Source organism: Orbicella franksi, chromosome 1 (assembly GCF_964199315.1).
Source record: "Orbicella franksi chromosome 1, jaOrbFran1.1, whole genome shotgun sequence".
NCBI lineage: Eukaryota > Metazoa > Cnidaria > Anthozoa > Scleractinia > Merulinidae > Orbicella > Orbicella franksi.
The window spans coordinates 13,466,561-13,482,990 of NC_138145.1; the positions used below are offsets into that span (position 1 = coordinate 13,466,561).

A 16,430-nucleotide genomic window follows, 5' to 3' on the forward strand; every position below is an offset into this window, starting at 1 on the left:
AATGGTCATATTGGATTAACTAGTCCCAGGTTTGCTTTGTTCTTTACATACTACTCTGAAACTGCCCTCTGGTATGAAAGTACAGGCGTACTGTTCCCAAAGACAACCTGACAAAATGCTGACAGATTACTTGCAAAGAGCTAGCACGGTTATGTTTTCCAACAAAGAAGCAAAATTCTTAGCTAATTTGTGGGTGGGTCACTTTAGCCCATCTGCATTTCAGAAAGGATGCTTGTACGAAGATGTCATGATGGTGACCAGCTAACATGTCCACTTCCATGTCAATCCATGGACTTGTGCTTTAAGGGCCTTTTCAAAAAAATGTTCTGATTATTACTCACTCCTGTCTGCGGGAAGGCAGAAATGCACTTTCTTCAGACACACTCTCTATGTGCAAGGCAGACACAGCCCTGTTGAAATGTGCAAGTTTTGTCTACCTGCTACTGACATCCAGCAATTTCAGTCATGTCCAATATACACAAATTGATATAGTTCCAAACTACAACTTTATGATCTGTTTAGTTTGACAGAAGACAGTTTTCGGTCTGTATACAATCACCCTCAGTAAATTATTTGCCACCCACTTCATTCTGGAGTTCACTACTCCTGACTAAGAACAAATTAATGTCCAATCCATGATTTCCACTGCCTCTGTTATCCTGCCTGCTAATAAAAGACACTGCTTTTGACAGTGCTGGAAACATTTTTAAAAATTGATTTCTACATTTAAATAGGACCTCACCTTATCTGGATTCATCACAATAGAATTGATGCATGACTTGCTGTATTCATCCAATTTATCAGCACTGAGAGTTAAATCACTGGACTAACAAAGACAAAAGAACAGCATTTATTAATTACACTGGATCTAACAATTGAATCACATGATTCAGAAATTCCAAAGCAAGGAGTATATAGATTCCTTCTTCTGCCATGAATTTTGTCTAATTTCTAACCTTCACAAGAGGTTCAGCAGAGTCCAAAATATAAGACAACACTTGACTCATTGGAAGAAGTTCATGGTCCTTCATGGCATTTTCCTGGTCTAGAAATGGAAAATGTTGTTGTAATCAAGAATAGAGAATGCAAGACCAGGGGAAATTGGAGAATAAAGTGGATGTGAAATTATTATTAAGGTTGGTAACATAAAGATACTTTTTGGTTAGAATTATGCAATGCTTGTCTACCTTCTTTTTTTTGATGGGGTGTGCTTACATACACATTTACCTGTCAATCTGTGAACAAATCTTGGCATGAAGTGGTATCGTTGACAAGAATCTTGAATATTTCCTGGCAATGAATAATTAAATGACTGTCAGAACAACCTCAGAAAGAAAATTACATTACTAACTTATTTAATTAATAAATTATCATATTAAACACATTTCATTTCATTTCAAGCTCTCCTGTATTCTAAAGATGCATTAAGTGCAGTTGTGTTTTACTTTAGAATATAATTATATAGATTACCTTTTAACTCCCAGTCTGCCAGTTCAAGCATTTTGTAAAACAGAAACTGTGAGAACAAGTCAAGATCCTTAATACAGAAATTCTGAAATGAAACATATGGGCATTTAAATAATAAGGAAATTCTATGTCATGTTATACTTGAAAAATGTTTCAGGGTAAACAAAGTCTAACCTAAAGTGTACACCCTGTAGGTAATCTTTTCAAATGTTCATGGAGCTAAGATAGAAAACAACAACTTACCTCTGGAACTGGTTCACTAATGACATGTAGAGAGTATTCAATATTGAATCGAATCACAGAGCAAAGAGGTACCTAGAAAGATAAATGCAATGAGTGTATATTTTAGGTTTCTGGCAAGGGTTTGAAAGGGGATGGGGGACAAAGGGTGTAGAGGGGATGGGGGGGGGAGAGGGTATGGAGAGGGATGGGAGGCAAAGGGTGTGGAGGTGGATGGAAACAAAGGGTGTGGAGGAGAAAGTGACAAAAGGGTGTAGAAGGGAATGGGGGCAAAGGGTGTGGAGGGGGATAGGGGCAAAGGGTGTGGAGGGGGATGGAGACAAAGGGTGTGGGATGGGGACAAAGAGTGTGGAGGGTGATGGAGACAAAGGGTGTGGAGGGGGATGGGGACAAAGGGTGTGGGATGGGGTGGAAATGGGAGGTGGTCATACAGGATTGTATAAAAAATAAAAAATGTTGATGGAAAGGGTTAAAAGCAATTATTTGGACTCACGTGTTCCAGTGGGTGATGACAAAACATAGAAAATCCCTCAAAAGTGTAATCTTTCCCTTCAAAATGGATAATACTCGGATTCTCTGTCTGCGAAGGAAACAGTTAAGACATTCAAGTTTGGAAACAGCTAATTAACCAAATCAGTGTTGATGTTCAGGTTAGGTATTCAAAAACATTTGGACTACTGGTACCACTGAATCAGTAATTATGTACTTATATTTATTGCAAATTATATTGTAACCTAAGGATCAAAAACGAAAAATCTCAGGTGAACAGAACTGAGCAACAGAGCCTTCTATTTCTCTTGATTCACTGCTGCATTAGGCCATATGGAATGTTGGAAGACTAAGAGCAAGAGACATTTAGTTCTTGATGCATTTTTCCAACGTCCTGCATGGTTCACAGCAACAATAAATCTTTTTTGTAAGTAATTAATTTTGTTTAGTTTTATATAATGACTGACTGTTGAGGTTATTATAGCTGGAATAAATCATGACAGTCCCCTCCTTGTCCCTCAACCATCTGTGGCATTGATGCTTAAGTAAACTCTACACAAAAACTTAGATGTACTAGATGTACACTGTGTGGCTGATGGTGATAGGAAGGGAACACATACAGCCAAGCAAACAAAGCAAATTCAGTGGCATGATGGATTGTGTCGACATACCATGAAATTGGTGTGTGGTGTGACAGTCACCCAGTAATGATGCAACTTGTCTGCGTTGTTTGTTAGTGGATCACAAGCTGGAATGACCTTAGTTTGTAAAAATATATGTTACATATTGTTAGAAAATAACATGAATAATAAACTTCAAGAGAACTATAAGCACCCCCTTTTGGTATTATTTTTTTCAGAATGTATCATAATTATACAGCTTCCAAAGAACAAAACCATTTTTATTTTGTGAACTTAGTTAAACTCTTAAACCTTGAAAAAAAAACAGTTTGGCTGTGCAATATTGACAGATGGAAAAACTTTTGACAAGATGTTAATAATCACTATGAAAAGTTAATATACATCAAGAAAAAGACCAGTGTAATCCTGACAAATAGAACTCTAAGTGTATACTCACAAACCTTTCTAAATTGTACTTACAGTTTCACCAGGGTAAATACTGTGACGAATTCCTTGCTGCTTGTCAGATGCACTGCATCGACAGACTGGACCATCATTTGTCTATGAGAAAGTAAATGGCGCAACAAAAAGAAATATAATAAAATAATAAGAATAGAGAAATTACATATGGCTTGTAAGGCACAGTTCATATCACTCTTATCAAAATAGTGCCACGCCTTGACATGAGGGGGGAGGATGCTAAATCTTGATATTCTTGAACAGGTAACAGATAACATATATTTATCTTCTTTCTCCTCATCCTTAGCACATTCTACTGGTGAACACTCAAGACGACATATTTCATGCATTTACTCCTGTCAATAAGTCATAACAGTTTCTGACATTAACAATCTGATTTCTAAATATGCAGAATACTTGGCATTCAATACTTATTAAGATAACCCAGTGATCAAAAACTTTTGATCTAACATACCATGGCACTAAAACAAGAAAAATTACTGAGCTCAGTTAAATTAGTTTTTCCACAAAAATCTATTCCTGTTCACATACAATTTCCACATTTTCCCATTTCTTTACCAGTAAGTTGCAAGACAGCTAACTATACCACATAAATCATCTAAGCTCAACACCTTGACCTTTAATAAACCCCTCTATTTAAGGTTCTTTGCAAAAATATATCATATGTTGCTTAATGAACGATATATCTATCAGTCAGTTGTAGACAGTATGGTTGTACTTGCATTGGTCAACGTCAAACTCTGGGAGACCATGGTATACATGTGAAACTTTGTTCATTAAAAATTTATCACTTTAATACCTACCTCTCCTGCTTCATTAAACCAAAGCTCAGGATGAAGTCTTCTAGGATCTCCTATCTTTCTTTCTCTGACCCCTGCTACACTGGGGCCTCTATGGTCATGCTCATCCTCAACCAGGTCATCATCATCGTCGTCAAAGCCTCCATTTTCCTGATTGTCCCCATCATTATCGTCATCACCATCATCATCACTTTCAGAGCTGCTGCCACTCAACCCCTGACTTCTAAACTCACTGCCATCTTCATCACTGTTAATTTCCTCATCACTAATGCCAAGAAACTCTGAATAATTACTGACATCTGACTTCCGCCTAAACCTGGATTTTGGTGGACTTTCTTCATCCTCTGGTGGGTCCTCATTTAACTCAATGTCACCAAGTGATTCATTATCACTAAGATCTGAATTTGCACCAGTACTCTGCCTGCTGTTAACACTCTTGTCATCATCACATTCCACAGATGGCATGTTCAATATTTCCTTCTCAAATTTGTTGTGCAGTTCAGTGAGTTTTTCTGTCCCTTGGACATTGCCATTGTCATCATCCTAAGTTTAAATTTTCCTTTTTAACAAATAGATTCTATGTTGCCATGCATCATGTCAGTAATTGATCGCATATGACGTCAAAATGTAGAAAGAACAAAAGAGTGGCACATGAGGCAATAGCTGAGTGTGTCACTGATGTTCTTACCACATTTTGATGTCCTTGATAAATTACTGAATAGTTGTCTCCAACATGGAATCTATTTGTTTTATAAAATAAAGAAACAAATGTCTGTCCTTCAGTTGATCGTAAGTAAGAACCCACCAAAATGCAAGTCAGAATAATTCAACATATATTACATAAAAATGAAACCATGAGAACATGTGGTCAGATTGCTCTTCCTGTGATTGCATGAGAAAAGGGCGAAAATGTTTTAAACCAATCACAATGAGTTTTCAAGCAAAAAACCATATCAAACATGAATTACTTTTGACACTCAACTGAAAATTGTTTTAACCTACATTCTATCACCTGGCATCTTTGGGCCATCAGATCATACTTATATTGAGCCACAGAATGTATAGAGTACACATACCTTATCACTCTGCTTTTTGGTGTAAAACTCCTCTGACACAACACACCTTACCACTCGTTCAACATGAGGAGGAGGAGGAGAAAAACAACGAGAAACTCTAGGGCTCTTCCTGCCACCAGCACCTGGGGTGTAGTTCCTTTTTTTTTTTTTCAATAAAAGCAATAACAGAAAATATACAGACTTACAGGACAGTATATATCACAACATCCAGACTTGAACTGAATTACAATATACTTATAGAGTAACCTTGACAACCTTCATACAATGATATATGAAAAAATAATTGGTGATTGCAGTAATTCGTACTTAAATGAAATACATGTAGTTTGACTCATCAGAAATTTCTCAGTAGATTTAGAAAAACAGTCTGCAGGAAAGTGCAAGCTTTAAGGCTTACCTCAGAAACACCTGAGGTAGCACAAGCTATTGATGTAATGATGGTGCGAGCAAAGAGAGTCTTCGCTCTTAATTTCTATGCGTGACAGTTGACAAGGGCGCCATCACGCGATAGAAATCTTGAGCTTATAATCTAATTGTTTAAAAGAAACACTTGTCAAAGTTTGAGAAAACTCAAAAAAGCTGTGGAAACACTCACCTGCCACTTGTGTTCCTACAACATTTCTCGCTCTCCCAGACTTGACAGAAACACAGAAAATATGATCTACTTCTTAAACATTAATTAAATTGTACAATTAGTGCACTTTGTAAATCTGTCACCAACCTCCTATTTCCCCACTCTCTTCCTCTTTCACCATCTCTGTGAAAACCACTCTTGTGCTGTGGATTCAATGGACTAGAATTTTTCTTACGACCAAAAGATCTACGATCAGGACTGAAATCAGGCGTCCTTGTTTTGACAGGACTGAAGTATTGTGGTACAGGTAGCTGCAACCTGCTGAACTGTTGCTGTACAGGTGGCTGGAGCCTACTAAACTGTTGTGGTACAGGTGGCTGCAGTCCACTGAGCTGATGTGATGCAGGAGGCCACATTCCATGAGGACCAGTCATGGCAGGTGGTACTTGAATTACACTCTCCCTCCTGGGTTGAGCTAGACCTAAGCCTACACTGTTACTGGGCTGTTGCATATGAGAGCTCATACCAATCACTTGTTTATCCTGAATGCATTTATCCAAAGCTGCAGCAACAGTTAAACCCTGGTGTAAGCTATTAACAGGCGGAGGATCTCTCACTAGCTTAGATAGACTGTGGAAAGGAGGAGAATGTTGTACTTGCAATGGGACCCCTCTTGGTGAAAGCAAAGTAGGAGGTGCAAATTGCTGCTGGGTTTGGGAAGGGATTGCTCTGGGTGAAGGTGAAGGAGGTGACATAATTGGTTGTGGGAAGGATGAAGCAACAGGCCCTCTCTGAATTGGGCGGAATCTGGTGGGAGGAGTTCTTTGTTGCCACGCTGGACTGTTGAAAGGTGAAGATTGAAGTACTGGGGATGCAATTCTCCTAGGTGACACCACAGTTGGGGGAACAGGTTGCTTGATTGGGGATGACGGAATTCCTCTGGGAGGAGACATAATAGCAGACATCGGTGGCTGCAGAGTCGGAGATGGGGTGCCTCTATGGGGTAGAAAATTAGAGGACACAAGTGGTTGCTGGGTGGGGGATGGATGAGCTCTAGGTGATGGTACAGCAGGAGCCATAACTACAGGTCCTTGGTTTAAGGTGAATACAGATGGCTGGGAATTCCTCACTTGCCATGATGGGCTGTTGAACAGTGAAGATTGCAACACAGGGGATGTGATTCCTCTAGGCGAAGGCAAAGTAGATGGTACAACAGGCCGATGAACTGGTGGAGTAACCCCTCTAGCTAAAGGCAACGGAGATGACAAAGGCAATTGTTGCTGTACTGCTGACGAAATATTTGGGACCTGAGCAGCTGGAGGTTGAATCATACCCCTTGGTGGGCTGTGAAAACCTGTCGCTGGGTTGAATGGACCAACCCACTGTGGACGCAATCCCAAATGTTGTGAAGATGGCACTGGACTGGCTATTATCTGTTGCAAGGGAAATGCTTGCGGTATCTGTGTTTGAAATCCCAGATGCATTTGCTGCTGATTTGCCTGAAATTAAATTCACAAAACAGGAGACTAGGAAACGATTCGATTGAGATAGTAATATTTTTGTAGTGTTTGTGGTAACCCACACTAGAGAGATAAATATGACAGGCAACAGGTGCTCAAGCACGATGCTTACCGCACGGGGAAAACCTTGCGCTCCCGGCGGCCGAGTGATCTGCCCCGATGGCGGTCGCCACATTGTCGATTTAACCTCTTTGAGCAATTTTGCAACTTGCGCATGAGATCATCGAGTAGCTGATACACCATATTGAAGAACTAAAGAAATATTTTTGCTTCATAGTAGCTAGTCAGATTGGACAGACTGTCAAAAGCGGAAAGCAGTCTCAGCTTCATTCGCCATCTTGAATATTCAAAGTTAGTTCGTTTCCAGGTCTCTACGTCTAGTGGTCTAACAAGATCTGGGAACTAGTAGAACTACTTCCGGAACAGACCTCTGGGAAGAATCCAACATCATGGCGGCCGGAGGAGGCGAATGGTGTTTGATAGAAAGCGATCCAGGAGTTTTCACTGAATTAATCCGTGGCTTTGGTACGTATCATGATTCATTATATAATGCCAAGTATTCATTTGGACTGTGAACGGTCCTGTTTATATACCAGAAGATTCCAATTCAGTTCACGCTGATCATCTTCCGTTCCTGTTTTTGACATTCGAGTGAGTGATCTGATGCCGTAGAAGTCGCAGTTAAGAGCGTTTATAAATTTTGGACTGTCAAATTAATTGGATTTGCAGAAACTCTCTTTTAACACGTTTGTCTAACTTCGTGTGACGAGGAGTCCGAGATGTTACAATATTTTGAATCCCCTTTCATGAAGTAACAAGAAGCCTAAGGAAGCTTAAAACCGCGCGGTTAATACGTTTAACTGCATTTTTGCTGATAAAAATGATAATTAACTAGTTTTTCGCTCACAAGATATTGCGTGATTCCTATTGTGACAATCACAAACAATATGCATTAAAATCCAGCTACTTATAATATCAGTTACACGTCAATCACTAGTACAACCTTTTTATTGACTGTGATTCCTTTGTTAGAAATGGGATGTTGAAATATTGAAGAAATCATCCTATATGTGTTTCGTCTTTTTTTTTTGTATTATATGTGCCAGCCCTTTTGTCACTTTTGATCTCTTCTACATTAACTTACTATATTTTGTCAAGGGTAAACGTATTTAGATTTCTCATATGAATTGAAGCACTCCCAACCTTCCAACCCTCTCTTTCCCTCTATCTTTCATCTTCCAAGCCCTCTGTTCATGGTTAAGATAGGTTTCTATTAAGACCTGCAGGCTTCTCACCTCCCTCTCTTCCCAGCTAATCAGCCTTTCATCCCATTGTCCCCCCTACCCCAGCACATATCTCTCACCGTTCTCTCCCAATACTTTGGTGATGTTGTTGGCCAAGTGGAAGAACGTGGTGAGTAACCAACAATAGAAAAATAAAAATAGAACTGTAACCAGGATAAGACATATTGGAATAAAAACGCTCTCTGGTTAAAAATATATTGAAAACATAAGCTTTCGGCTATCAGTCTATAGCCTTTCACGAATGAAAAATGTGGCGCGCAAGCGAAAATATATACGAATGGGGTACAAAAAATTGAGAATAAAAACAAGCGTGAAAAAAGCTAGAAGATAAAAATGTAAATGAGGCCTGATTACAATAAAATCGAGTATTGCCTAGGCAACGGTTTTGAGTTGTTTTCCGCGTCGATGGTTTTTGCTGTGTGCCAAGATTCTAGTGTTTTCCGAATGCGGTAATTACCTTTGTCAATGACACAAGCATTGTCGAAATCAATGGAGTGATTGTTTTGCCACGCATGGTTGGCAACATTAGAGCCATTTGAATAGTTCTTCAAGTTTCTTGATGTTCCTTTTTTCGGGTTTGGAAGCATCTTCCGGTTTCTCCTATGTAATTCCAAGGGCAGTCTTTACATGGAATTTTGTAAACAACATTACATTGAAAATCTGAGGGTTGTCTGAACTTTGGTGACGGGAATTCTTGTTGAAGGGTTTTAAGTGGTTTGTTGACAACTCGGATATCATTTTTGCGGAGTAATCTTGTGAGGGGCTCGGTTAGGCCGCTGATGTAAGGGAGACATGCAAAACTCTGGTACATATTAGATGGATCAGCCCATTTGAAGAACATAGAAACCAGTTCTTCTGGTGGAGGAACTATAGATGGGGGTGGCTTCTTATTGAGAATGTTAGAAATAACAGCCGGTGGGTAACCATTAGCCACATTTTTCATTCGTGAAAGGCTATAGACTGATAGCCGAAAGCTTATGTTTTCAATATATTTTTAACCAGAGAGCGTTTTCATTCCAATATAAAAATACCTTGAACAAAGCATGAACTGCTTGGCCTCAACCCACACAGTTAATTACATTGAAAATCCTGGGTTGCATGAGAAACTGACCTCTACAGTTGGAAGAAGATTTCATGTACCCCCTCAGAGATTTTATCAACTATATCCTGCCCTTAGATTTCCTGCTTCCCCCATGGATTTTCAAGATTCTTGCCCCTCCCAACTTCTCCCTTTGATATCCATAAGAATAGCGAAAGCTCGAGTTCCTGATGCACTTTGAATTTTATCTCTTTGAAGTCTCAATGAATTCTTGATTTAGTCAAACAAAGGTCAAAAATATATTGTAAGGTATCTTTGATTGATTTATAATGGGCAAGATGGTTTACCTGCTTTTCCATTCATAAATTACTTCTTCCTTTATCCTGAAGTAGTAAATTTAAATACAGTGTAGGTAACAAATTGCGATAATTTGTTGTCTCTCAAGACCATTATGTTACAGTTTTTCTAAAACTTCACCTCCCTAAAATAATGAATACATTGTTACACTGTTTGCTCTTGTGAAGGATGTTCTGGCATTCAAGTGGAAGAGATCTACAGTCTCGATGAGGCATCTCTGGAAGATTTAAGGTATTGCAGTCTCATTCTTGCTTTTCTTCTCAAATTATCTATGCTCAAGCAACCTTTGTTGACTTAATGTTTCGAATTTGTCAAATTATATGTAGTTTTGCATACAAGAGTATAGTAAAACTTTAGGAAAATGCCTAACAGCTGCAGTACAGTTGGACCCGGCTAATTCGAACTTGCTTATTTTGAATTCCCCGTTATTTTGAACTCAAATCATTTCCCTTGGGTTTTCCCTACAGTCGTTTACTATTGGCTATTTTGAACACCCACTATTTTGAACAATTTTTCGTTTGCCCTGCAAGTTCAAAGTAGCAGGATATTTATTTGTAGCTGTACTCATATTCTGATCTAATAGGAGTCTTAATTTCATTCCTAGGCCTGTTCATGGTCTTATATTTCTGTTCAAATGGAAGCCTGGTGAAGAGCCAACTGGGCCCATTGTACATGAAAGTCGCTCCCTTGGAATATTCTTTGCCAAGCAAGTGAGTAAAAAGCTGAATACTCTTACAGAAAGGTGTTTCCAATAATTTCTGCCGCTGAGTAGAGAGAAAAGGACGTTTGTTGCTTTCAACTATTAAAAACATGCAACATGCTAATGTTTACATGACTTGGGTCATGTTGATGCAACAATCAAAAACTTGTTTCATTTCACAGACATGCTGTGACGATGTTCATGTTGAAAACATTCCCCACTTCATTTAAGTAGCTGACTGTTCTTTTCTATTTTCTTCATAATAATAATTTTCAGCTTGAAATCCCATCGGGATTTATAGACTAAAATGATATTAAATATGAATTTTGATCTTGACCTTAAAGGCAACCCGTGAAGTTTAATAGCATTTACTTTCTTCAAGCATCACTCCTTAATTTTCCAGAAAACAGCAGGCACTGAAACTGACATATATGCCAGGTTCACTAGACTTGGTAAACTCTCAAGTCCATTATTTTTAATACTATAGCAAGCTCATTTTTTTTAACTAGGTGATTACGAATGCCTGTGCAACTCAGGCAATTTTGAGTGTCCTCCTTAATTGCAATCATCCAGACATGGACCTTGGTGCCACCTTGTCTAGTTTCAAAGAGTTTTCAGCGACATTTGATTCATCAGTAAGTTCAGTGTATTTATCTGTTGCAAGCTTTCCATCACTCTTTACCCATAGTAAGCAATTATTTAATAGCCATTGTCCAGCCAAGGCAAGAAACTAACTAGTAAGACTAATGAGCATTTAAACCACATTTTAACCTGAGGCTTGAATTTAAAATTAAATAATTTTGTTATAATTAGTATTATGTATTTTAAGTATTCATTTGTTTATGCTAGAGTATGTACTGTAGATTATACTTTGGTAATTATAATTGAACACAAAATATGAGTAGAAATAGTTAGATTACGAGCCCAAAATCCCATACAAGAGCAGTCACGATAATATTATTTGTTAATAATTTTGCAAACTGTCGAAATAAACATTTCAAGTAATTTGGAAAGTTCTGTAGCACCATAATATTGGTAAGAGGACTATGTGTTTGTCCAATTTGGAAATAATTGGATTTAAAAAAATTCCTCTGACAACCAAATTCAACCCAGCCTATGGCCTTGTCCTATGTTTTCTGAACTCAGAACTTTTTTCATCCAATTATTTCTAAATTAGACAAGCAGGTAGTCCTATTGACTATACAAATAAAGATTTAATATTATTCACATGATTTCTGTCAACAGTTAAAGGGACTCAGCCTCAGTAACTCTGATGTTATTAGACAAGTGCACAATAGTTTTGCCAGGTTTGGATTAATATCAATAAGATAAATAGTCTTTAAATTTATGTTGAAAAAATTATGGCAATTGTTAGAAGCCTTGCAGAAACACAACAGGAAAGATATTATTCAGTCAGTGATACAAGCTACTTAAAAAGACAAAATCTGAAATCCTCTAACAGGCATCAAACCTACATGATCTCTTGGACACCAGTCAGATGTTTTACCATTGAGCTACAGAAGGCTTGTGGAAGCTAGCTAGGCCATAAGACTAGATTAATTTCAAAAACTTCCTGCAAACAGCTTACTGAATAATTGTTGTAAAGAATATTCAGTAATTAATTTAAAAGGACATTAAAAAGTTTGTTATCTGTGTAGGTCTGAACAGTCTACGAGCTATGTAAGGTGAGGATTGCAACAGCACAGATACAAGGCAAAGTTGCATCTGAATTTAAGTTTCATGAAGCATTTTCTTGTTTTGTAGACAACAGATGTTTGAATTTGATGCTAAACTCCCTCAGAAAGATGAAAATGTATATCACTTTGTGGCCTATGTTCCAATTAACGGCAAGCTTTATGAGCTGGATGGTTTAAGAGATGGACCAATTGATCTGGGTAAGCCTTTGATAAAACTATTAGTTTTTATTTACATACTAACAAAAATAATATCATCATGCTTTCATTTTGATGTGAACTGAAGTCGCTGTAAAACAGAGTCAACAGTGAATGTCAGTCGCAACAATTAGAGTGTAATCTCTTGCCACTAGTCATTAAAAGGAAATGCATGAAAAATTTCATTTTGGTTGCCTGGTTACAACTTAATTGTTGAAAACTTATTTGCAGTGAACACTAATCAGATTCATCTTTGACATTATTTTTATTAGGACCTTGTACTCCAGAAAACTGGCTCACTGTCTGCAAGCCAATCATAGAAACAAGAATGCAGAAGTAGGTACCATCACTGCATTTGTTAGAGCTCAGTCACAGTGTTTTGTCTTTTTTTGGCTACATACAAAATCTCCTTTAAATGGAAGGAAACCTGAAAATAATAGTTTACTAAGATAGAAAAACATCAAAGAGATAATAATAAACCATAAAGGAACAAGGATGGTCAAGGATGGCGAAGATTGACACGGGTTGCAAACGACGAATTTGAAAAATTTAGGCTAAACTTTTCAAAACGTGCAAACCGTGACTGAGCTCCTTTAAGTAACAGGGGCTTATTTCTTTTCAAGGCTTTTTGATTGGAGTTGAAGATGAAGAGAGGGAGGGTACAAAGAGGAAGGGATTATGAACTACGAGTAGTCCTCCATAACTACTGTGTATGTAATGGTTTCTTTTTAGTTATCATCTCTCCAAAAGGTAGAAATAAAAAAGATTGATCACTCCAAAAGTATATAGTTACAATATAGCTCATCATCTATCATCATAAGCTTTCTTTAAACTGGAATTTGAGAGCACCTATAGTTAATATCTGCAAGCTAAATAATCAAAAATTCTATAAAATATAAATTTATGATAAATGATACAAAAACTGAAGTTCTAGTTTTATAGTATTTTCCCACGTATTGCTAACTGCCTCTGATTTCTGGGTTATAATTTACTTTGTCACTAAAGCATGTTTGTGAAAGATGAATCAGTAACTAGGGTATTTTGCTCACTCAGAATTGGAATTTTTAGTTACTGGGTGATGCTTTACTTAACACACCAAAACAATACTAAATAATGAATAAATGTTGCTCAATGAAATTTTGTCTCTCAGATACTCAGCAGAGGAAATCCACTTCAACCTAATGGCAATTGTTTCATCAAGGAAGTCAATTCACCTCAAAGATATTGACAGACTGAACCAGAGAAAAACACAGATTTTAGACCAGGTATTTTTACATGCAACAGGCTAATATTAACTTAGGTTTGGCAGAAAAAGACCAAGCTGCTTTGAGGAGACAAATTGATGGCCCCATTCTCCACAAGGAGAGAAGGGAAAGAGGGTGATTATTAATAGGTTAATATACAGATATCAGTGGGTACAACCTCAGTGGTAGTGGCCATTCCCCTGGGTTGCCATTCCCCCTGTGGGTTGTACAGGGATATCAACCCATGGACAATGCATACTGCGTTACAGTATAAGCTTGGTTTGATGTTTTGTTGTAGAAGTGACAACATTCAGTGAATTGAAGGGACCACAAGATGTGTTTTTCAATATATGCATTTGTTTAACAGCTGCCACCTTATAGATCTGCCATCTGAAAGACTAGCCTGCTGCCTGCGAACATCAAGTTCTGAGAACAATGACACATCATGCCAAATTGTTTCAAGATACTTATATAGAGAAAATGTTATAAACAGTTATGTCAGCACAGGTACTGCCCCCCTCCGCAGTCTAAATAGGGTAATATAGGTGGTGCTTCACTCTATTGACATGTTAATATGGTCTAACAATTTTTATTTTTAATATTTTTTTGGAATAATTTCTTGCGTTGACAGCAAGGTAACCTTTGTTTTTCTCTCCTTCTATGTTTCTCAGTTGGAGGAATTGAAAAGACAGACTTCAGAGGTGATAAATTATTGTTCCTTGTTGCTGAAGTGTATTGTGTTGTTCCAGAAATTGTCCATACCCACCCTAAGGATTTTTTTAAATTTCCCGGGGGGGGGGGGGGGGTTCAAAAGCCAAGATTTTTAAAACAAAGTATAAACCAAAATGATAGTTTCTAGAGAAATTTGGGGGGGGGGGGGGGCTCAGACCAAAAAACCCTCCATCAGAAGGGTATGGATATATCCTGGAACAACACATCCGTCCTGATTGATTGTTATTTCAATATTGATCATTCGTCAAATAAGATTGTGGATTGTATGAACATGAGTCACAATCATAAAGTAGTAAATTATGTATAAAATCCTCTTGCCTTCCAGGGAGGAGAGGGAATGGAGACTGACCAGATGGCATCTTCAGCAAGCGAGTTTCAAGCTATTATAAAGAACACTGATAGTGAAATTTCTCGACTGCAGACACTTATTGTGGGAGAGGATGACAAAATGATACGATACAAGGTAGGCTATGGATCCTTTTGATGATGGATAATAACATACTGGAACAAAACAATGTATTACTAACAGTTTTTAAAAAGCCATCAATCAATGCTACAAGTTTCAAAATCAGTATGGATTGGATAAGAGCTCTAATGACTAGGTTTGTTTTTGTCCCTATTCCAGATCATGTGATGCTACTCTGTCAGTTTCACATGCAGGAATGTGATTATTTTTGGAAAATGAAATATAAAGGAACAATCCTCAACACAAAAAGCTAAACAGGGTCCATTATCAGGGCTTAGTCGACTCTGATATGGTATTCCATTCCAAACTCTCTGTTTTTCCTGCCTCCTAGTGTTTGCATACAGTTTTTGTTTGTACAAAAACTAAGCTTGACTTCTGTAAGTCATACGTGACAATGATGGAATTGTATGTTGTTTTACAGGTTGAGAACATCAGAAGAAAACACAACTATCTACCTTTGATCATGGAACTTTTAAAAGTCTTGGCCAAACAGGGAAAATTGGTGCCATTGGTGGAAAAAGTATGTTTAACTTTAACTGAAATTAATTGCCAGCATTGATAGACTATCTGGCTCTTCAAACCTGTAGAAGGAAATTAATTCTCCCTTCGAGGGCGAGTATGTCTATATGTAGACTATAGAACTAGAACAGATTTGCCCATTAAGTAACATGTCCTCCAGCTACTGCTTACAAGGGCCGTGTCTTGTGACAGTAGTTGAAATTATGATATGGCTTGATCCATGAGCAGGCAAGATGAACCAAATCCTGCACTGTGATTGGCTACCTGAGTGGGCAAGAAGGCACTATCTTGCCTGCTTGGAACTATCCACTGTCTCACGCTAGAGCACTTTCCCAAAGGGCTTACAATGATTATTTACCAAGCTTGTTCAGTCAAGATGTCCATAAACGTGCCAACAATAACAACATCAAACTATCTTGACCTCACGCTTGGTTGATAACACCCATATGTGACCATCCATGTCAACATCAGATTTGGTTAAAATATAGGTATAGTGCTATAAATTCAGTTCAATCAGATTTTTCTTCTACTCAAGAAAAGGGATAATAGCAGTTTGGCAGTTCTAAGAATATCTGATTGGGGGTTTTTATGTTTTTTGTTGGTGACAGACGAGTAAAATGCAACGTTTTCTTTCAGGCAAAAGAAGACGTTCAGGCCAAGAAGGCGGAGCAAGCTAAATGAAAGACACAAAATGCCCCGGCGACTTTCAGTAAAGTCAAGGAAATCTCTGCATTCAATTTTGTCAATTTCGTTTTACATTACCTGTACAGCAGCAATTTAAAAGTAAATTAAACGTTTCTGTATATGTTTTGTACAAATCACTTAATGACTGATTTATTAACTGCAGTACTGGAGTTATTTTCCACGATATTTCTAATTAGGATCTCTACAATTTCATTGCCACAGGAAAG

At 37.8% G+C, this 16,430-nt stretch overlaps 2 protein-coding genes across 2 annotated transcripts in view; one reads left to right on the forward strand and one right to left on the reverse strand.

The window, feature by feature from the left end:
• The window catches only part of LOC145491919 (ribonuclease 3-like), a 22,632-nt gene extending 14,985 nt beyond the window's left edge, over positions 1-7,647 (reverse strand). Inside the window, exons 1-12 of the mRNA XM_081471220.1 lie at positions 7,379-7,647; positions 5,894-7,245; positions 5,173-5,308; positions 4,100-4,639; positions 3,297-3,377; positions 2,868-2,954; positions 2,201-2,287; positions 1,711-1,782; positions 1,471-1,552; positions 1,228-1,290; positions 957-1,045; positions 743-826 (exon numbers count right to left, since the gene is read on the reverse strand). Coding sequence (XP_081327346.1) covers positions 743-826; positions 957-1,045; positions 1,228-1,290; positions 1,471-1,552; positions 1,711-1,782; positions 2,201-2,287; positions 2,868-2,954; positions 3,297-3,377; positions 4,100-4,639; positions 5,173-5,308; positions 5,894-7,245; positions 7,379-7,441 — 2,736 coding nt within the window. The 5' untranslated portion in view covers positions 7,442-7,647. The remainder of the gene's footprint in view (positions 1-742; positions 827-956; positions 1,046-1,227; positions 1,291-1,470; positions 1,553-1,710; positions 1,783-2,200; positions 2,288-2,867; positions 2,955-3,296; positions 3,378-4,099; positions 4,640-5,172; positions 5,309-5,893; positions 7,246-7,378) is intronic.
• Positions 7,648-7,699: 52 nt separating this feature from the next.
• Positions 7,700-16,422, forward strand: LOC145491946 (ubiquitin carboxyl-terminal hydrolase isozyme L5-like). Its single transcript, XM_081471252.1, has 12 exons — positions 7,700-7,791; positions 10,134-10,197; positions 10,571-10,676; positions 11,176-11,301; positions 11,912-11,973; positions 12,431-12,561; positions 12,831-12,894; positions 13,709-13,823; positions 14,474-14,503; positions 14,860-14,997; positions 15,422-15,520; positions 16,156-16,422. Exons 1-12 carry the CDS (start codon positions 7,716-7,718, stop codon positions 16,198-16,200), a joined length of 1,056 nt encoding a protein of 351 aa, XP_081327378.1. The 5' UTR covers positions 7,700-7,715; the 3' UTR covers positions 16,201-16,422.
• Positions 16,423-16,430: the final 8 nt, after the last annotated feature.